General features: G+C 47.3%; 1 protein-coding gene across 1 annotated transcript in view; it reads right to left on the bottom strand.

The window, feature by feature from the left end:
• PRPSAP2 (phosphoribosyl pyrophosphate synthetase associated protein 2) overlaps positions 1-21,887 on the bottom strand; it is a 112,888-nt gene that overhangs the window by 23,617 nt on the left and 67,384 nt on the right. Inside the window, exons 7-8 of the mRNA XM_040356419.1 lie at positions 11,883-11,938; positions 5,177-5,325 (exon numbers count right to left, since the gene is read on the bottom strand). Of these exons, the coding sequence (XP_040212353.1) occupies positions 5,177-5,325; positions 11,883-11,938 (205 nt within the window). The remainder of the gene's footprint in view (positions 1-5,176; positions 5,326-11,882; positions 11,939-21,887) is intronic.

The raw sequence follows: 21,887 nt of genomic DNA, 5'->3' as shown, positions 1-21,887 counted from the left end.
GGCAGGGAGCGGGCGGAGAGGAGGCAGAGAGCGAGCGGAGAGGAGGCAGAGAGCGAGCGGAGAGGAGGCAGAGAGCGAGCGGAGAGGAGGCAGAGAGCGAGCGGAGAGGAGGCAGAGAGCGAGCGGAGAGGAGGCAGAGAGCGAGCGGAGAGGAGGCAGAGAGCGAGCGGAGAGGAGGCAGAGAGCGAGCGGAGAGGAGGCAGAGAGCGAGCGGAGAGGAGGCAGAGAGCGAGCGGAGAGGAGGCAGAGAGCGAGCGGAGAGGAGGCAGAGAGCGGGCGGAGAGGAGGCAGAGAGGAGGCAGAGAGCAGGCGGAGAACAGACCGAGAGGAGGCAGAGAGCGGGCGGAGAACAGACCGAGAGGAGGCAGAGAGCGGGTGGAGAACGGACTGAGAAGAGGCACAGAGCGGGCGGAGAACGGACTGAGAGGGGGCGCAGAGCAGTCCTCGGGTATGTAAAACATGCCACTGGAGGAGAAAAGAGCTGCTGCCGCTGCCGCCGTCTAGTTTTACCAGCGCTCGGGGGAACATAAAAGCAATCATTTGAATAGCTGTGTGTTCCCCGCCGCACGTCGTCATATATAGCCCCTCCCCCTTTTCCGGGCACTTTGATAGACAGATTAGCCGTCCCAGGATTGGACGGGTGATCTGTCTATCAAAGTGCCTGGACAAGGGGGAGGGGCTATATATGACGACGCCTGGCGGGGAACACACAGCTATTCAAATGAAAGCCGTTATGTTCCCCGAGCGCTGGTGAACTAGACGGCGGGGGAGCAGCTATTTTCTTGCAGTAAATCATTGTAGATGATGTGCCATAACTCATCCCTCAGGGTTCATTGGGGCAAATGATTTTCAAAGCAGATGCAGTGTCAGTCAGAATCATTCATGCCCTGTAAGACCAGAGCCTGACTAAGCTGTCATTTCGCTGTGTAACTTTCCATACTGGATTGGACTATTTCTCATTCAAAACAATGTTTACATGTGTCAACAGGAGGGTATTTACAAAGGGATTGAGTGCTAATCCAATTGACTATAATTCTCTGTTGATTTATGCCAGGAGAAGCACTAATGAATGTGATTGTGGGAAAAGACTGGTGCTTACTGAGCAACAAAAATGTAATTTTTGGTAAAATACTCCCAATAGGAAATCACGTCTAAAGGGGATGCAGGCCCAGCAGCTTTCCTCTTTAGTGCCCTGCAGGTGCTGTGCATTTGGGGACACGGCTGCATTTGGGGACACAAGGCTGCATTTGGGGACACATGGCTGGGGCCACATGGCTGCATTTGGGGACACATGGCTGCATTTGGGGACACATGGACACATTTTTAAAAATAAGTATCGGTATCGGCAAGTACATGAAAAAGTATCGGTTCTTGTACTCGGTCCTAAAAAAGTGGTATCGGGACAACCCTAATAATAAAAAAAAAATCACTTTCTCGCAGCATCACAACCGTTCCCACAACCATCCAGCTGACAGTTCAGCGTGAGAATCCCTCCGCCGCAGAAACAGCTTTTCCCTTCTACAGATAACATTGCATTCTGCCAACTGCTTGTTTTCTTTAATTATTATCCCCAAAGGAGGTGTCAGTGCCAAACTTTGGCAGATTACAGTGTGAAACTCCAGATTATAGCAGGTCAGGGTGCCGGTACTCGTAGATAAGGAGAACTCTGTAGCTCTGAACCCCGCGCTTCCTTGGAGGGGCAGCTGTTCACACAACACAAAAGGAGTCCACACAAAAGACTGGACCGATGAGAAATGAAATCTTCACATCAGAACAGCAAACAAGTACTACATGGCAGAACAAAGCCAAACATTGACTCCCAGCAAAATGTGACTCTGTAGAACTTGGGTGAACGCTGAAAGCAAGAAGCTTCTAGCGGAGCTTAAAATAAATCCCATCAAACAAATGTGGCACCAGGAAAGAAATGTTTTATTGACATTAAAGTAAAGCTAACCCCAAGAACAAAAATGTCAGAACTCCAGTATCCTTGTAACTTCATAGGTGACGCTTTAAAAGCTTTACCAGCTCATCACTTTAGAGTTAAACAGGAGCCTTTGTGCTAGAATTATTGTTCTCACTCTGACGTTTGTAGCGATTGGTCACATTTGTGGTGCAACCAGTAGCATATTTAGGATTTGTGCTGCCCTGGGCCTGACTAAACTCGTGCACCCCCTAATTTAAATATGACCCACCCCTTCCTGTCAAGGCCACACCCCTTTCAGTTCATGACCCTCCCTGAAATTTTCGAGTGGGGACACTAGTTCTGAGGGCCTGGGGGCAAAGGATTCCCTTTATTTTCATAGATTTCCTCTCACTTCCTGATTGGCTATGGGGCAGGAAGTGAAGGGAAATCTCTGCAATGGGACAGGGATGTGTACAAAATGAAATCAATAAAAGTTAAAATTAGAAGCAGCGCCCCCAACTCCTCCACAGTTGCGGAATGCTGGCCCGACGCCCGCATACAGGAAGCAATGCGGCCGCTTTATGGGGGTGCTAGACTAATTTGCTTCTGAGCCCAGTCCGCCCCATAAGACTGGCGCTACACTAACAGTGTCGCGCAAGCCGGCAGGGACTCTTTTCGTGCTGCCCCCCTGCAAAGTGCTGCCTTAGGCCTGGGGCCTTGGCCAGGATACAGCGTTGGGTGCGATCGCAGTTTATATATGCATGCGCACCCTGGGCTTGCGTTTACGTTTTGCATGTGTGTGGGGCAACGTGGGTTACAGCAATCCTTAATTTTTTTTTCTAAAAATATATTTGATTGTAAATGATTATTTTTTTAAATTACGATTACTGTCGGGGGTCTCCAAACTCTCTAAACAAAAGGGCCAAAATAGAGATCGCAAATAAAGAACAGGAGCTGTCCGTTTGCTGCCGGTAACAGTGCCAGGAGTGCACAGGGCGCACGCTTTTGGCATGGCTCCGTTTACATTCTGGTACACATATATGCGGCCTCTCAGGCGTTAAGGCCCACCCACAAAGAGGCCGCATATATACGTACCACCGGCGCAGAGAGGTTAAAACTGAACTTCAGGGTGTGGCAATTTTTCCCAGTTACACTTTTTCCCAGTCAAGCCTGGATCAATGTTTGCATGTGGTGTACTTACGGGATCCCCATGGAAGCTGGAAATCACTGTAGTAGGCACCTCTACTACAACGATGGTCGCTAGCTTCTAGTTCCCATGTTGAACTGCTGCTCTGTTGCCTGCTGAACACAGGAGGTCACCTGTGAACATAGGCTCCATTCAGAGAAAGCTTTCCATTTTCTCAATGAATGCAAAGTGTTCTCTGACTGGATGAGGAGGAGATTGTGACGTCACAGCCCTGACTCTCCAATGCAGTGTCCCCTGTATGGCCCCCACGCCGAGAGAGCGACCTCCTGTGTGCACAATGCACGGAATCTGGAGGCTAATAGAGATCACTGTAGCAGCGATGCCTACTATAGAGATTTTCAGCTTCCACAGGTATGGTATGTGCCCAGGTACATTGGTCCAAGCCAAACTAATGTAAACATGTAAAAATATCCATAGCTAGGATTCTTAGGCTACCTTCACACGGAGGCAGTTTAGAGGCGTTTTAGCGCAAAAAATATCGCCCGTAAAGCGCCTGGGAAAAAAAGTAATGCAAGCAGCGTCTTTGGGGCGGTTTGGGAGCGCTGTATACAAATGCAATGCCCCCAACGCAAACACTCCCGTAAAAATGGCTGTATACAAGAATGGGTGCTGAAGCAACCAACGGCTTGAACCGTGTATAGTCAAAGGAAGTAACGTCTCCACCAGGATCTCCAAAAATGGGTCCAAAACTTTTAAGCGGGGGTTCACCCTAAAAAAAAATTCTAACATTACATTGAGCTCACTACCGACATTGACAGTATGCTGATCTTTTTTTTGTTGTTGCCGTACATACCGTTTTTTCCTTATTTTCCCCCCGGCTTCCGGGTAGTGAATCCCGCGGGAGTGGGCCGCGTCACGAGTTTCCGAAAGAAGCCGAACGTCTGTGCACAGGCGCCGTATAGAGCCGACTCGCAGTCCGGCTTCTTTCGGCAACTCGTGACGCGGCCGTATGCGCAGAGGGGAAGCTTTTGTCATACGTCAATCACTTAGCCTGTGCATAGGAACGCCCACTCCCGCGGGATTCACTACCTGGAAGCTGGGGGAAAAATAAAGGGAAAAAAACGGTATGTACGAGAAAAAAAAATAGGATCTGCATACTGTCAATTTTGGTAGTGAGCTCAATGTAATGTTAGAATTTTTTTTAGGGTGAACCCCCGCTTTAATCAGTGATCACATAATTACAGCAGAAAATGACATTTCAGAGCCACGCAGGACCCCTTGATCACATGCCTGATGAAGGGGTCCTTCCAAAGGTGGAACTACTTACCTGGTCCACGCCGAGCGAGATATCATCTTGCCTGTCTTCCGGGTATCGCCGCTCCAGCGCTGTGATTGGCTGGAGCGGCAATCGCGCGGGAGACTTCAAACCGGCAAGGGCCGGCGGCTGCCGGCCCTTTAGCCAAGGATCCCCGCTGCGCATGTGCCACTGCAATCAGCGGCACATTGTGGGGGGGAATATCTCCTAAACCGTACAAGTTTAGGAGATATTCTTTATACCTACAGGTAAGCCTTATTATAGGCTTACCTGTAGGTAAAAGTAAAAAAAAACAGGTATACAACCACTTTAAATAATAAAAATCTTTGACCTGAAAATAAAATGTGCAAATAACAGTTACTGATTTCTCTCCAACTTTCCTTGTCTGCATGCTCGGCAAAAAGTCACCATACAAGCCAGGCACTTTGCATATTCAGAAGGTCAGCAATGGCGGCCATGTATTTCTCTCATAACAAATTGACTATAAAATGGACCAACTGTCTAATTAGCTGCATCTCTGCCATCTTATCCTCAATGCCCCCGAAAAGATGGAAGTGTTAAAACATAATACAGAACCCCCCAAAGCAGACATCACATGAGCAATGCCTAGGCATTTGGCCAAATAAATAAAATTAAGGGATGTTGGAGGAACTTTGTAGCAAAGGCAAATATTCATATTACTTTGCAGGAGCAGAAGAGAAAGCGGAGGATTCACATCTGAAGACCAATCCAGGCCACGGTACACATGCTGCAGCTATGACTGCTCCTGTATGTTCACATCTGTATAAAAAACAGACAATGAGACTCTTACAGGGTATTTCCAACGACGGGTGAATGGCGGCAACGTTCTTGACGGCTGGCGGAGAATGTCGCCCGTCCACCTGATCGGATTCCGCGTCCTGAGCTTCTCCGTGAATGACCGCGATCCCTAGCCGTAACCGTTCGGCGAAAGACTGGGCTCTGCGGGATAGAAAAGGCCGATGACAGGCGCTTCTTACAGCAAAACGTTACTGAAAACACACAAACTTGTCCCCTCGCTAAGCAGTCCTGGAGGACTGTCCGATCTCTACGGACCAATCCAGTCTGCTGGATGTCACCCTGAGCCATAAAACAGGCCTGGCCTGGGACTAGCAAGGGAAAGAAGAATCCAGAACCAGTCCAATGTAGGATCTGGACGGCAACTATCACAGGGGAAATCTAGTGTCAATAATATGTGTGCACAAAAGAGATCAAGTTTAATAAAAGAAAAAAAAAAAAAAAACAGTCACATTGCAATAATCTAAATCTCTACTCTTTAATTATAAATTGTGCAGCCAAAGGATCGCTTTGTTTTTTTTTATCATTCGCTAATATTGATATTCTCTCCCTGTAAGAGCAGAAGTGTCAGGTGAATATCAAGATGCATTAAGCTGGATACACACTATACAAGTTTCCTTCAGATTTACCAAAACCATATACATCGGCGTATAACACGCACCCCCCCCCCTTAAAATAGGGGGGAAATTGCGCGTGCGTGTTATATGCCGATATAGGGCTGCCTTGGAGGGGAAGGAGGGAACGAGCGCTGCCGAAACACAGAGCCGTGATCTCCTGTGTACTCTGCGTTACGCCCAGTCCTGCCCCCTGGGTGAAACTAGGCGTGACTGCGAGTCGAGCACACAGGAGATCCGGCTTTGTATTTCGGTGGCGCTCATTTCCTCCTCCCCCTCCAAGGCAGCCCTATCCGACTGTCTTCTCCTGGGCAGAACTGGGCGTGACTGCGAGCCGAGCACACAGGAGATCCGGCAATGACAAGGCTGCAATGATGGGCACTGATTAGGCTGCAATGGTGGGCACTGATTAGGCTGCAATGATGGGCAGATGGGCAATGATTAGGCTGCAATGATGGGCAGATGGGCACTGATTAAGCTGCAATGATGGGCAGATGAGCACTGATTAGGCTGCAATGATGGGCAGATGGGCACTGATTAGGCTGCAATGATGGGCAGATGGGCACTGATTAGGCTGCAATGATGGGCAGATGGGCACTGATTAAGCTGCAATGATGGGCAGATGGGCACTGATTAAGCTGCAATGATGGGCAGATGGGCACTGATTAGGCTGCAATGATGGGCAGATGGGCACTGATTAAGCTGCAATGATGGGCAGATGGGCAATGATTAGGCTGCAATGATGGGCAGATGGGCACTGATTAGGCTGCAATGATGGGCAGATGGGCAATGATTAGGCTGCAATGATGGGCAGATGGGCAATGATTAGGCTGCAATGATGGGTAGATGGGCACCGATTAAGCTGCAATGATGGGCAGATGGGCACTGATTAAGCTGCAATGATGGGCAGATGGGCACCGATTAAGCTGCAATAATGGGCAGCTGGGCACCGATTAGGCTGCAATAATGGGCAGCTGGGCACCGATTAGGCTGCAATAATGGGCAGCTGGGCTCTGATTAGGCTGCAATAATGGGCAGCTGGGCACTGATTAGGCTGCAATAATGGGCAGCTGGGCACCGATTAGGCTGCAATAATGGGCAGATGGGCACCGATTAGGCTGCAATAATGGGCAGATGGGCACCGATTAGGCTGCAATGAAGGGCAGATGGGCACTGATTAGGCTGCAATGCTGGGTGCTGACTCTTATTTTGCTTCAAAATTCTTTATTTAAAATGAATGTTTTTTTCTATAACTTCCCTCTTCAAATAAAGGTGTGCGTTATATGCCAATAAATACAGTAATATGAGGTCAGACCTTAAAAATCTCAATTTGCATGCAACCAGGCAGGCCTCGCACTACATGGTTTTGGTAAATCTAATGGAAATCAGACAACAAAGGTTGTATAGTGTGTGTGGGGTCTTATGCAAGCTCTTGTCTCATTTATCAGGCAGATCAGCCTCCACAGGGGCCGTATACCGGCTGACATTCTTCCTCTGACAGGCATAAAATATAACAAACAGCACACACACCTATCCCTGAAAAGGAAGCAATGTAGAGTGAAGAATCAGTTCTGGCAGATCAGTAGATTGTATTAGAAAAGGCCTGGATTTTTTCCTAAATGCACAATGGGATACTAATATTTTAGAAGTTGATCCAGAGAATATCTGATGGCCTGGTAGGGGGATCAGGAAGGATTTTTTTTCCCCTCGATAGAGCAAATTGGATCATGCTTTATTGGGTTTTTTTTGTGCCTTCCTCTTGATCAACTGTGGGTATTAGGGATCGACCGATTATCAGTAAGGCTGATTATTGCCAATATCAGCATTTTCCGAAAAATTGGTATCGGTCGCAAACTAAACCGAAATTGCTTTAAGGGGTTTTACTGGGGTGATGCCTGCAGCTGCCGGCATCACCCCGGTACCATTTTTTAGAGCCGATCGTCAGCTTTATTGTAACAACAACCGATCAGGCTTAAGAGCCGGTTCACACACAGGCGGCACGACTTTAGGGGCGACTGGGCAAGGCGATCTCAAGGCGACTTGCAAAAGGACTTCAGTATTGAAGTCGATGCAAGTCGCCCCGAATCACCCCCGAAGTCGTACAGAAACCTTTTTCTAAGTCGGAGCGACTTGCGTCGCTCCTATTAGAACAGTTCCATTGACTACTGTGGACCGCGACTTGTCAGGCGACTGAGTCGCCCCAGTGTGAACCGGCTCTAACAGTCGCACGGCTGTGGAGGAGACATCCTCGCCCTCCCGCCTCCTTCTGCTGGTCCGCCCGGGTCTCCCGTCCCATCGGGAGGCCCGAGCAGCCATCTGCTGGCTGGCCGAAGACCGAAACAAAGCTGATGTTTTTGTTCGGGTCTTGGGTTTAGTAAACCGGAAGTGATGTCACGACATCACTTCCCGGATTATTGGCATCTTAAAGGCTCCAGTTTAAAAAAAAAGGGCTAGATTCAGGTAGGGGCGCGCATTGTTACGGCGGCGCAGCGTACCGTATTTACGCTACGCCGCCGTAAGTTAGAGAGGCAAGTGCTGTATTCACAAAGCACTTGCCTCCTAAGTTACGGCGGCGTAGCGTAAATGGGGCCGGCGTAAGCGCGCATAATTCAAATGAGGATGAGGGGGAGTGTTTTATGTTAATTCTTGGTGACCCGACGTGATTGACGTTTTTCGCCGTCCGTGGAATTTCCCAGTGTGAATTGCTCCAAAGTACGCGGCAAGGACGTCATTGGTTTCGACGTGAACGTAAATTACGTCCAGCCCTATTCGCTAACGACTTACGCAAACGACGTCAAAAAATCAAAATTCGACGTGGCAACGACGTCCATACTTAACATTGCGTACGCCTCATAATAGCAGGAGCAACCTTACGCCGAAAAAGCCTAACGTAAAAGACGTAAAAAAATAGCGCCGGGCGTACGTATCTAGGTCATTTGCATATTCTACGCTGAAATCGACGGAAGCGCCACCTAGCGGCCAGCGTAAATATGCACCCTAAGATACGACGGTGTAAGAGACTTATGCCAGTCGCATCTTAGGCTAATGTCGACGTATCTTGCTTTCTGAATACAGAAAGAAGATACTCCGGCGCAGCTTTGAATTTACGCGGCGTATCTATAGATACGCCGGCGTAAATCAATGCTGAATCTAGCCCAAAGTATTCAAAAACGCCGACCTTAACGTTTTGAATACTTTCGAGTACAGAGGAGGTGTAGACCCCCGATCCATCCCTGTACCTGTCACTGCCTATTACTGTCACAAGGGATGTTTACATTCCTTGTGACAGCAATGCCCGTGATAAAAAAAAAGTGTAAAAATAAAAAAAATTAATGTACAGAATATCGGCACATATTATTGGCTATCGGCCTGAGAGGTGGTCAAAATATCGGTACTGAAAAAAACAATATTGGTCGATCCCTAGTGGGTATAGGATAGTATATATGGGATTTTTCTATTTGTGTGCTTTTTTTTGTTGCAGGCTCCACTTCCTACTAAAAGTGGAAGTAAAGGGCTAGATTCAGGTAGGGGGACGCAAGTTTGTGCGGGCGTAGCGTATCCTATTTACGCTACGCCTCCGCAACTTAGACGGGCAAGTGCAGTATTCACAAAGCACTTGCTCCGTAAGTTGCGGCCGCGTAGCGTAAATCTGCCGGCGTAAGCCCGCCTAATTCAAATTGTCAAGAGGTGGGCGTGTTTTATGTAAATAAAACATGACCCCACGTAAATGACGTTTCTCTCGAACGGCACATGCGCCGGCCGTGAACGTATCCCAGTGCGCATGCTCCTAATCACGTCGCAAATAGTCAATGCTTTCGACGTGAACGTAATTTACGCAAAGCCCTATTCGCGAACGACTTCGGTAAACGACGTAAAATGTTTAAAATTCGACGCGGGAATGACGTCCATACTTAACATTGGCTATGCCTCATATAGCAGGGGTAACTTTACGCCGGAAAAAGCCTTACGCAAACGACGTAAAAAAATCCGCCGGGCGCACGTACGTTTCTGAATCGGCGTATCAAGCTCATTTGCATATTCTACACTGAAATCTACAGCAGCGCTACCTAGCGGCCAGCGTAAATATGCACCTAAGATACGACAGTGTAAGACACTTACGCCGGTCGGATCTTAGGGAAATCTATGCGTAACTGATTCTATGAATCAGTCGCATAGATACAACGCGGCAACTCAGAGATACGCCGTCGTATCTCGTACCTGAATCTAGCCCAAAGTCTATTTTAGCACTTGTACCCACAGATAAGTCTATAATAAGGCTTACCTGTAGGTACCGTAAATATCTCCAAAACCTGCACTGTGCAGGAAATATTCACACCGGTGATGTCACTGGCGCATGTGTTCTGAAGCTACGGCATACCTGTGCCGTCCCTTCAGAGCCCAAATCCGATGTCTGCGACTTCTGCGCGAAATTGGCTTCATTGCGGCACGGCCAATCAAACGTCGGCTGTCCGCGAACCCGGAAGGAAGACCAGGTGAAGATGGAAGCCCTCTCAGCGGCGACAGCGCACCGCAGGAAGGCTTCATTCTAAAGGTAAGCATTTCATAATGTGCTAGTTTGCGCTGTATACTAGCACATTATGCCTTTACCTTGCAGAGTTAAAAAGGTATTGCTATGTTTTTATTATCCTATCTCATGATCCTATTTAGTCTGCCTGATTTAGAACAATGAACATCTGCAGTTTTTGAAGACGTCAGTGCACCTTTTTCCAGAGATCATGTGATCTTTGGCGATCTTTCAGGGAGCACTTTTTTTTTTAACTCATCACAAAAAAAGATAATTTTTGTATAAGATAATAATGAGATTTGGTTATGCGGAAAAATGTCATCCTGATTCACACGACGTGTGAATTTTTAAGGATAGGCTCACTTAGTGCCGGCTTCAAAGTCGCCCGACTCTGAAGCCGCCCCCTACAGCGCGGCTTGCAAAACAACATCTGTATAGAATTCAATGCAAGCCGCTCCGAAGTAGTACAAAAATGTTTTTCTAAGTCGGAGCGACTTGAGTCGCTCCTATTAAAGCAGTTAGATTGCAATGCATGGAGCGCGACTTGTCAGGCGACTAAGTCACCCGACAGGTCGCCACTGTGTGAAACGGCACTTAAAGTGGATCTTTAATCAGAAAACTAAGTTCTGCTAGATCACTTCACGCTGGCCCATTTTTTTCAGGTATCGCTATGTAAAAAAAATTATTAATTGGTTCACACTGGGGCGACTTGTCAGGCGGCTCAGCTGCCTGACGAGTCGCGTCCCATTCAATGCAATGGAACCGTTCTAATAGGAGCGACGCAAGTCGCTCCGACTTAGAAAAAGGTTCATGTACGACTTCGGGGGCGGCTCGGGGCGACCTGCATTGACTTCTATACGGAAGTCGTTTTGCAGGTCGCCTCTGAAGTCGTCTTCAGGACGACTTGCAGAGTCGCCCCCGAAGTTGTGCCGCGGCTGTGTGAACCGGCTCTTAATGTGCAATGTATGTTCCTTGCTAAAGAACATTATTTTTTTTTATGAAGTTCCTATGGATAAAAGTCAGCTTTAAAATAGATGGCCACAGTGAAAACTACCACCTCCCTGTCTATGTGATGCTAGCTCAGGGGAAAAGCAAAGCAGGCTAGCACAGGGACACACTGTCTGCAATACTAGCACCGCACCCAGTGGTCGGGCAAAGTCAGCTCCTGTTTGAGAAGTCTTCAATAAGACAAGTAACAGACATTCTGATAGTTTCCCTTTGGAAACCCCTAAACTTGTCTAACTGCAGAAACTAACAGGAGTCTTGAAAGATTAAATAATAAAAAATGTAAACACAATTTTTAAAACAAGAATAAGCAGCTTTATCTTCCGCTATGCGGCTACAATTTTCTAATCTCATTGGACACAACTTTGTGAATGGAGTCTAAAGCCTCTAAGGTTATCCTTGTGATTGTCAAAGTTGGCCCTAGTGTAAAAATAAAGGGCAACAGGGACTGACACCCCATACATCTGGGGGGTACCGCTGTTCTAAGAAAGTAAACAAAAATCTCAATATCATAGGATTCATAGTCCTGAGATATGACAATCATCTAATTTACTCACCGTTTTGCTGATGAAGGAGATTTGGCTACTATGACTGCATTTCTGTAGTCAGGAATCTGCAAAACACAACAACGTTGTGAATCCATGCTTTTCATAACACACAAATTGTATTATGCAAGTCTGCAGGGGGGGGGGGGTGGAGCTTTACTTTAAGGTAGGTACACAAATGCAGTTCCTCCCTTTTTTCAATAATGAGAATAAAAAAAAATAAAAAAAAAATATGAACATCGCCCATTACCCCAAAGAGCGGCCAAAGGTGGCACAGTCACCCTTCTCTTCTCATTCGAGTGTTTCACTATTTTTATCTGAAGTGTGCAAAAAAAAAAGAACAAATTCTGAAAGACTCCAAAAGCAAAAAAAACATTACTGTTCTGTATAAACCAGACACAAATATGTTGATTTTTGAGTCGCGGACGGGTTTACACTCCTATCAGGTTATCACATTGGGGAGATGTATCTTCACTTCCTGTCCCTGGATGGCAACAGGAGAGAAAATCTTCACAAAGTGAGAAAAATGACCCTCTTAGGCAGCGGTCCCCTGAAAAAGCTGTCCCCATTGGAAGATATTCCCTCGCCTCCTGTCCTGGCGCCAACTGTAAATTTTCGTATTTCCCATCACTTTCTGTTTTGGGAATAATGGCGACCAGGTGGAATAGAGAGATGGAAACTATTCAGCAGGGCTTTTAAAAAACGTACCAAGGTAGTCAAGTATACTTGAGGCTTCATTTAGATATGGCGCTTGGGTGGGTGTCAAAAATGCACAGTTGAGCCAGCCACCCATTCCCCTTAAAGTGGTTGTTAAACCACTCTAACGAGTACGCACCATCCCTGCTGTCTCCTTATGCATTGTCCCCCTCTGTGTGTGATTTATTAAAAAAAAAAAAAAAAAAAATCACACAGAGGGGGACGCTGTATAAGGAGACAGCATGGATGGTACATACAGATTTTGAGTTATTTGAGCAGCAGGAGCAGAGGGGGCGGCACTGTCACGAGCAGGAGCGGACTGACCATTGGGACTTTCGGGCACTGCCCGAGGGCCCCATGCCACTAGGGAGCCCATCAGGGTTGCCAGGCTCAAAACCAGGGACAGTATGTAAAAATCTGTGTTTTTTTTACATCTGTCCCTGCTATGTCTTAAACCGATATGCTTTTGATGTGAAAATCCTGAGATTTTAGCTGCCCTGCCTCCTGGCGTGGTGGCCATCTGTAAGCCCGGGGGCCCCATAATCTTCTATTGCCCGGGGGCCCCATGGGTTGTCAGTCCACCCCTGGTCACGAGCTGAAAGGCAGTTGGGGTGGGGGGGGGGGGGGACACAGGAGATACAGGAGAGCAGGCTGCAGATGAAGGAGGCAAGCAAACTGACCACGGTGTCAGGGCTCAGCCGCCATGATTACAGTGGTCAGTTTACAGAGGGGTGGGGAGAAACTGGCAGGATCAGACAGGTTTTTTAGGTGTTACAGGCTGTCAAACACCACAAGACAAGCACTGTGTCATATAACATGCTTTAAAGAAGCAGGATCAATTTTTTGGGGTGTGAACACACACTTTAAACTGCAATATGCAGTGAACTAGGGGTTTAACATGCCAGGGTTACAAAGCTTTCTGCCCATTGTAGAGTTTACCCGACATGCTACACATTCACGCAAATGGAGAAGCGCTGCAAATATGGGGTTAAAACAGAAAGTCAGGAAATATTGCATCGCTTCCTCACCACCTGACAGTAGCCTCTGAAGTGCAATCCAAAAGCAGATTGGGCTTTAGAGGAAAAGGAGATTTAGACACATGTCTGACTTTAACCTTTAGGGCCCTTTCACACGTACGGACCGTATGTCCGCATTTTCAGCCGTCCGTTGCAGATGAAAACGGGACATATATGGGTCCCTATGTGATTACGGGTGTCAGCGAATGAACATCCGCTGACACCCGTAATTTGTCCGCCTCCGCAAAGATCCGCATTTTCAGACGGAAGAAAACCCTATTTTTCTTCCGTCTGCCGGATCGGATGAACACGGACATACGGTCCGTGTTCATCCGATTCCCCATAGGGGAGAGCGGAGGAAAGACAGGGCGGTCCCTGCACAGTGTGCGGGGACCGCCCTGTCAGCTGCCAGCTCAGCGGGGATTTTACGGAGGATCCCCGCTGAGCTGTACGGACACACGGAGGCGGATCATTACTGATCTGCCCCGTGTGAAAAGGGCCCTAAAGCAGAGGTTCAACCAAATTGTTTTTTTTAAAAGCCAGCAGCTACAAATACGGCAGCTGCTGACTTTTAAAAAAAATGGACACTTACCTGTCCAGCGAGCCCGCAATGTTGGCAGCCGAGGCCGAGCAATCGCTCGTCTCTCGGGTGCCCCCGCCGCCATCCTCAGTGAGGGAATCAGGAAGAGAAATGTTGCGGGCTTCACTGCCCGGTTCCCTACTGCACATGTGCGAGCAGCGCGGCCCGTCCTCACTGGTCCCCGCTCTCTCCTGGGAACAGTGTGCTGGGCTTAGTGGTGTGACTCCCATGGGAGTCTATGCCTGGAAGTGGGTGCAAATACCTGTCTTAGACAGGTATCTGCATGCCCCTCCCCCCTGAAAGGTGCCAAATGTGATTATGTGACACCAGAGTGGGAGGGTTCTAAAAAAGCGGAAATTCCGTTTTTGGGTGGAACTCCGCTTTAAAGTTTGACTCCACTTTTGTTGGGAAAAAACTCTCTCCTCTGGGTGGTTTCTTGCTGAAATTGGATGCTGGATATAATCTGCCTGTGTGTACCTATTTGCTGGCAAGGCTTCTAAACGTGACTTCTATTTTAGCGGATTTATGAGAAAATCAGTGAGTCAATCACACAAGCAGGAAATTACATCTTTAGAGGGGGGGCTCTCCATACGCCATCTGTGTACAAAACACCTCCGATTTGCCATAATGCATTAAAATTTTACAGAAAGTTACAGCAGCTGCTGTAATTTGTAATTCTATTACATTACTTTAAAGGTTTGTGCAGCAATTTGTATATACCATATCATTGAAATTTTTTATTTGCTATATTTTTCCCCCAATAAAAGTGGAGTTCTTTTTAAAGGCTTCTCACAGGCGCAAAAAAATTGTTGTCAGATCCAGCCTTATAGACCCTTTTCACGTGGATTCTGCCAGTGGATCCACCCTTTTCACTGGGGGGGGGAATCGCTCCGCTGATCAGGCAGATGACAGGCTGTCGATTGAACCACCTATCCGTTTCCATCTGTCATCTGATCCGATCTTTTTTTTTTAGCAGACCGGATCGGATTAGATGTCGGCAGGTGTCAGCAGACACGTCCGTTGACATCCGCTGCTCCGTAGAGAGCAATGGATGGTCCGATCGGGACCTTAGGCCTTATGAACACTGACATTTAGCCAATGAGGCTCTGGGTGTTTATGCATGGGTAAAAAGGTACAGGCAACACCCAACCAATCTTGCTGCCAGCAGCCTGTATAAGTCTATGAGAGACTGACAGCTGCTGTGGCTGGATGGTGCACCGATGGGCAACACAGAATACAGTCTGCTTGGGTGCATACTGCTCCAAACGTAATTCCCACTCAGTCCACCGTCCAGTTGAAGCAGCTGTCAGCTTCCCATTGAGTTTTACAGAATACTGGCAGCAGGGCTGGATGGGTGCGCCTATACCATGGGTGCTCAACCTGTAGTTCTGCTTTCGCAGAACTACAAGTCCCATGAGGCCAAGGTTCACCATCACAGGCCTATACCTTCCACCCGCAGCAAAATGACAGAGCCTCATACATCAGGGCTAGATTGCCAGAGTATTTGAGACTCTACTGTGAAATGCCAGTCAGTAAAGGGAATCCTGCCCAACCAAGAAATAACCGAGCGCCCGGAATACATTTTCCTCCTAAATCATAAACATGGACGCTTGACTGAAATGAGCACATCTCAGCCAGCTTGATTTTTTTTCAACCCTGTAAAATTCTAGCAACCCACAGATAGGCTTGCTCAGTTCTATATGCAATATGAAGACGCACACAAAGCTCTTCGTCACTGTAAAACCCGAGGTCGTGCCTCGCCCGTATTATCCATGTAAAACTGATGTTTTCATTCACTGCTCACAAAAATAAAAGAGAGAAGAAGTCGGGATGTAGCCAATATGCACCTACACGTTCTACAGAACACCGGATCCTTCACAGCCAGGTTTTCCGCCTAATGAAATGCACGCTCATTGTTCAGCCAGAAACGCGATCCGCCTCTATTGTGCCAAGGAGAACATTTAAGATGCCCGGCTTCCTATATCTGCTCTGTAATTATACAGCTCAGAGATCATGTGACGTTCCCGAGAACCATTCTAGCGCGAGGAAGCGTGGCGAGAAACAGGTGCCTGCGAGTTACAGGCTCTGATAAAAGGATAAAATAGCCATGTGACCTGCCAGAAATCACAAGGGCTGCCGTACGTCTATAGAAACTCATTAACTACAAGAAATACATCCTTAACCCACAAGCGTTTAAAGGAACAGCCCAGCCAACAAAGAGATTTTATATATTAAGTGACTCAGGGACCACAGAGTCTGGCTATGTGGCTCTAATCCTGGCACGGCATTATTCTCCTGCTTGTAGATGCCGTGCTAGCCAAATCCCTATAGTGGCTAGTATCCTATTTTTCTTTATATTTTTAAACTGGAGTCCTTAAAGAATGCACTGGTCCCAGTACTGCGAGCACACTGTAGCCCTGTCCACAGTAGAGAGGATGGTTGCACAGAATCATGTGACAAGAGGAAGCAATCACATTTAAGACGTGGTCGGTACAATCCTCAGTAGAATTCCCATGCCACTCAAAGGCTTCAAGGGTGAAAGAATTGCGCAGAAGATTGTGTCCCAAACCCCTCCAAGAATGATTAATGGCGTCACTCTCCTTTAAAGTGTCTGCAAAGTAAGAAGGTTTTTTATCTCAATACATTCTGGGGTAGATCCACAAAGAAACTACTGATACGCCGGCGTAATTTAAAAATTCCCGCGTCGTATCTTCGTTTTGAATCCTCAAAACAAGATACGACGGCATCTCGGCTAGATCCGACAGGCGTACGTCTTAGTACGCCGTCGGATCCAAGATGCAATTCTTCGGCGTCCGCTAGGTGGCGTTCCCGTCGTAATCCGCGTCGAGTATGCAAATTGGTTATTTCCGACGATCCACGAACGTACGACCGGCCGTCGCATTTTTTTACGTCGTTTCCGTTCGGCTTTTTCCGGCGTATAGTTAAAGCTGCTATATGGTGGCGTACTCAATGTTAAGTATGGCCGTCGTTCCCGCTTCGCATTTTGAATTTTTTACGTCGTTTGCGTAAGTCGTCCCTGATAGGGGCTGGACGCCATTTACGTTCACGTCGAAACCAATGACGTCCTTGCGACGTCATTTGGAGCAATGCACCCTGGGAGTTTTTACGGACGGCGCATTCGCAGTTCGGCGCGGGGACGTGCTTCATGTAAATGAAACACGCCCCCTACCCGCCGAATTTGAATTCCGCGCCCTTACGCCGCGAGAGATACGCTACGCCGCCATAACTTATGGCGCGGATTCGTTGAGGATTCAAACCAACTAAAAGTAAGTTACAGCGGCGTAGCGTATCTTAGATACGCTGCGCCCAGCGCAGATGTATGTGGATCTACCCCTATGCATTGAACTAAAAAATCTTCTGTGTGCGCAGCCCCCCCCCCCCCTAAAAATGGGTGTAACATGTTGTAAACTCATCCTTTAACCCCTGTATGATCGCTTAAGACTTGTACGATGGTAAAAAAGTGGGCTTTAACAGTCGCAGTGTAGCATGACCGCGCAATTGTCATTGAAAGTGCGAGAGCGCTGAAAGCTGAAAATTGGTCTGGGAAGGAAGGGGGCAAAAGTGCACGGTATTGATGTGGTTAATGGAATATTTCAAACAAATTAATAACCATAAAATGCGGGTATCACCAGCAGTAATAGCATTGCTAATACATGCTTTTATGAATATTATTAATTGCTTCAGCATAGTTTTAGTATAGGCTTAGTGATCTAGAGCTCATACCGTTTTATAAAGTTATAAACTAGAGATCACTAAACCTAGATCACAATAAACCAACATGTTTCAGGGGCTCAAAGTTCCCCTTCATCAGGGCTAAGAATCAAAATAACATAAAATAATATTGTTTTATGTTGTTGTTTATGTTGTTTTATGTTATTTTGATTCTTAGCTCCGATGAAGGGGAACTTTGATCCATTGAAACGTGTTGGCTTATTGATTACATGTTGTAGAAAACAAAATTCTAAATCAAGTTCTGTGGTGCTCTCATCCTTCTAATGTTCCCCAGACTACTCCAGGGACCTTTTGCGATGCCCCCCGGCTGACAGAAACCTGCCTCTAAAACTTAGATTATGACTCCCGATTTTTGTCTACTAAGCACTCCACTAAACACGCTTCATTTAAATCTATGAGAATGTAAAACCCACTTTAACCACTTTCCGCCCGGCCAATAGTAAATTGACGTCCGGGAAGTGGTTGTGTAATCCAGACTGGACGTCTATTGACATCCAGCAGGATAACATGCCAGCGCACGCCCGTGGGGGCGCGCAGCACGGGGATCAGTGATGCGGGGTGTCTGTCTGACACCCTGCATCTCCGATCTCGGCAAAGAGCCTCCGGCGGAGGCTCTTTACCACGTGATCATCCGTGTCCAAGAAGAGCCGATCATCAGGTCTCCTGACGGGGGGTTCGCACTGATTGTTTATCAGCGTAGCCCCCTCTCGGATGCCCACACTGGACCACCAGGGAAGCGGCCAGGACCACCAGGGAAGGGGGCAACATGTGGATGGCCAGGTACATCCCCCATGGCCATCCACATGTAAAAAAACAAAAAACAAAAAAACAAAACAAAAACAAAAGCACAATAGATGCCAATCAAATGCACAAATGGGCACTGACTGGCAAAATGGGCACTGTCAAAAATTAGTAAATAAATGATGTCCAGCAATGCCATCAGTGCCACCCCTCAGTGTCCATAAGTGCCACCCCTCAGTGTCCATCAGTGCCACCAGTGCCACCCCTCAGTGTCCATCAGTGCCACCCATAAGTACCCATCAGTGCCACCCATAAGTGCCCATCACTGCCGCCTATGAGTGCCCATCACTGCCGCATACCAGCGCCGCCTATCAGTGCCCGTAATTGAAGAAGAAAACTTAATGATTTACAAAAAAAATTACAGAAAAAAATAAAAACGTTATTTTTTTCAAAATTTCCTGTATTTTTTTTACTTGTTGCGCAAAAAATAAAAAATGCAGAGGTGATCAAATACCACCAAAAAAAAGCTCTATTTGTGGGAACAAAATTATAAAAAAATAGTTTAGGTACAGTTTAGCATGACCGCGCAATTGTCCTTCAAAGTGCGACAGCGCTGAAAGTTGAAAATTGGCTTGGGCAGGAAGTTGCGCAAGTGCCTGGTATGGAAGTGGTTAAGAAGGTCAAAAGGCATGCCAAGCGGAGGTCAAATGCATCCTTTAATGAATTCTGAAGGATCTCAGAAGGGTCCCAAACTGATGTTACTGACACAAGGCCAAAGTCTGTCAACACAAGCCCCTAACAGGAAAACGTGCCACTGTTCACCATAAACTAGGAATTGGCTTTCAAAGACAGCAGCTGCTTCCAATCAGCTTTGAAAAACGTCACTGTCAAAATTGGCGCTGAAATCTAGCCACGTCAGTCTGATTTTAACACCAATTTCAATTGTTTAGCAAAAAAAACTGAAACACAAGGAAAAACCATAGTGGAAAAAAAAGTGATGGAACGCAACATAACTGTCCAAGTATGTGGCCAGCCTAAGACAGGTAGGAAGCCAGGGGATGATTCAGCTGGCTGGGGAAGAACAAAACACACTGGGGTGGATTCAGTAAGCAATTGAGTCTGCGTATCCATAGTTACGCAGCGCAATTGCTTAGTTGCGCCGGCGTAACGACTGCTCCTGATTCAGAAAGCTCGTTACGCCGACTGCAGCCTAAGATATGACTGGCATAAGGCTCTTATGCCGTCGTATCGTAGGCTGCATTCTTACGATGGCCGCTAGGTGGCGTTCCCGTAGTGCTCAGCGTAGAGTATACTCACGCCGATTTACAACCCTACGCGCGCCCTGCATACGCATTTTACATTCGTCGGGTTCCGCGTAAGGCTGCTCCTGCTATTAGCAGGGGCTGCCAATGCTAAGTATACCCGTCGTTCCCGCGTCGCGATTTTTAAAAATTACGTTGCTTGCGTAAGTGAATCGTGAATGGCGCTGGACGCCATTTACGTTCACGTTGAAGCAAATGACGTCCTTGCGACGTCATTTACCGCAATGCACGTCGGGAAAGTTTCCCGACGGAGCATGCGCACTACGTTCGGCGCGGGAACGCACCCAATTTAAATGATCTACGCCCCCTACGGGATCATTTAAATTACGCGCGCTTACGCCGGCTATTTTTATGGAGCGCCCGCGCAAATTACGGAGCTACTGCTTCGTGAATGAAGCCTAGCGCACGTGATTTACGGAGGCGTAGCGCACGTGATTTACGGAGGCGTAGCGTTAAAACGGTACGCTGCGCCTCCGTAAGAGGGCGCAAATCTACCTGAATCTAAGCCACTGACTAAAATATCCGACATAAACCGATCCAACGGAACCAACCAGTGTCTGCTTTTAATGCCAAATTGGATTACTTTTTGTGATGTATAATACTTTTTTATACATTTTCTCTAATTGTATTATGGTTGGGAAGATAAAAAAATATTTTTATATATTTTTTCTATATTATGCATTCTCCTATCCAGCCACAAGATGGAAGTCTTGTCCCCTATTGACATCACAGGTTTCAAATAAGCCATGACAGCAGTGACTCCTCCCTAACTAGGAAGGACAAGGTTTCAATCAGACATAGTGAGCCTCAAAGCAAGCCGTTCAGTGCCGTCTCATTGTTCTTTTCAAAATTATTTGTTGTGTATTAAATATTTCTTTGAAAAAACATAATTTGTAAATCATAAAAAAGGAGATAACAAATGAAACCAAACATCTTGATGCGTAAGCAATTCAAACTTATGGTCCAACTCCTCACAGCCGCAAATCAAATAATAGCAAAGGCATGAAAGTCCCCGTCCTTTGCTGTGCAAAACAGAGTAAACCGCACACTGATGCACGCACAAAAATGGAAGCTATCCACAAAATTTAGATTTCTAAATTCGATAAAATCTGCCAACCCTGGATCAAACATCTCTTGCCACCAAACTTTGAAGAGACGACCCTTATGCCGTGGTAGCCGTTTGTTACACTAATCACATCTGATGTCGCGCTGGTGGTCAGGTCACCCTGGGTGACTCCCCCTATTCTTCCCTTCTCTCTCATTTTACTTTCTCTTCTACTCTACTCCTCAAGACCCTTTCCCTTTGGCTTGGCTATGGCCTATTCTACCCTATGTTAGCGGCATCCCTGCCACTGATGGGCGATCTAGCTATGGCTTATTCTACCCTATGTTAGCGGCATCCCTGCCACTGATGGGCGATCTAGCTATGGCTGTACCCTCGTATACTCAAGGTAGTCCAAAATGCTATCTTCATTTGCTAGCCCTCATTTAACTCCCCACTACAGCATGCCATCAGGCCCGGATTTCCCACAAGGCCACTGAGGCCAGGCCTTGGGGCGGCAGTGGCATGGAGTCCCCCCCGACGCCCGGAACATACAGTTAAGGGAGGTAAGTTATGGGGGAATCCGCTCGCCGAAATCACTTGTAAAATGTGTGTTCCCGTCCGTCCTCCCCTCTCCCCCCACCCCACATACCTCTCTTTGCTGGCTCTGTCTTCGGGACTCCGTCCTCCCCCCGGCCACCGAGTCTGTCTCCTGTCCCTGCTGCTGATGTACACAGTGAGAGGGGAGAGCTGTGCTCTTCCCATCTCAGCTGTGACAGGAGTTCTAGCACAGTGCTAGGACTCCTGTTTTGGAGGTGACAGGGTCAATAAAGAGAACATGTCACCTCAAATTGCCATCACACAGGG

The sequence above is a fragment of the Rana temporaria genome, chromosome 6, assembly GCF_905171775.1.
Source record: "Rana temporaria chromosome 6, aRanTem1.1, whole genome shotgun sequence".
Lineage (NCBI taxonomy): Eukaryota > Metazoa > Chordata > Amphibia > Anura > Ranidae > Rana > Rana temporaria.
This window is presented reverse-complemented; position numbering and strand designations above follow the sequence as displayed.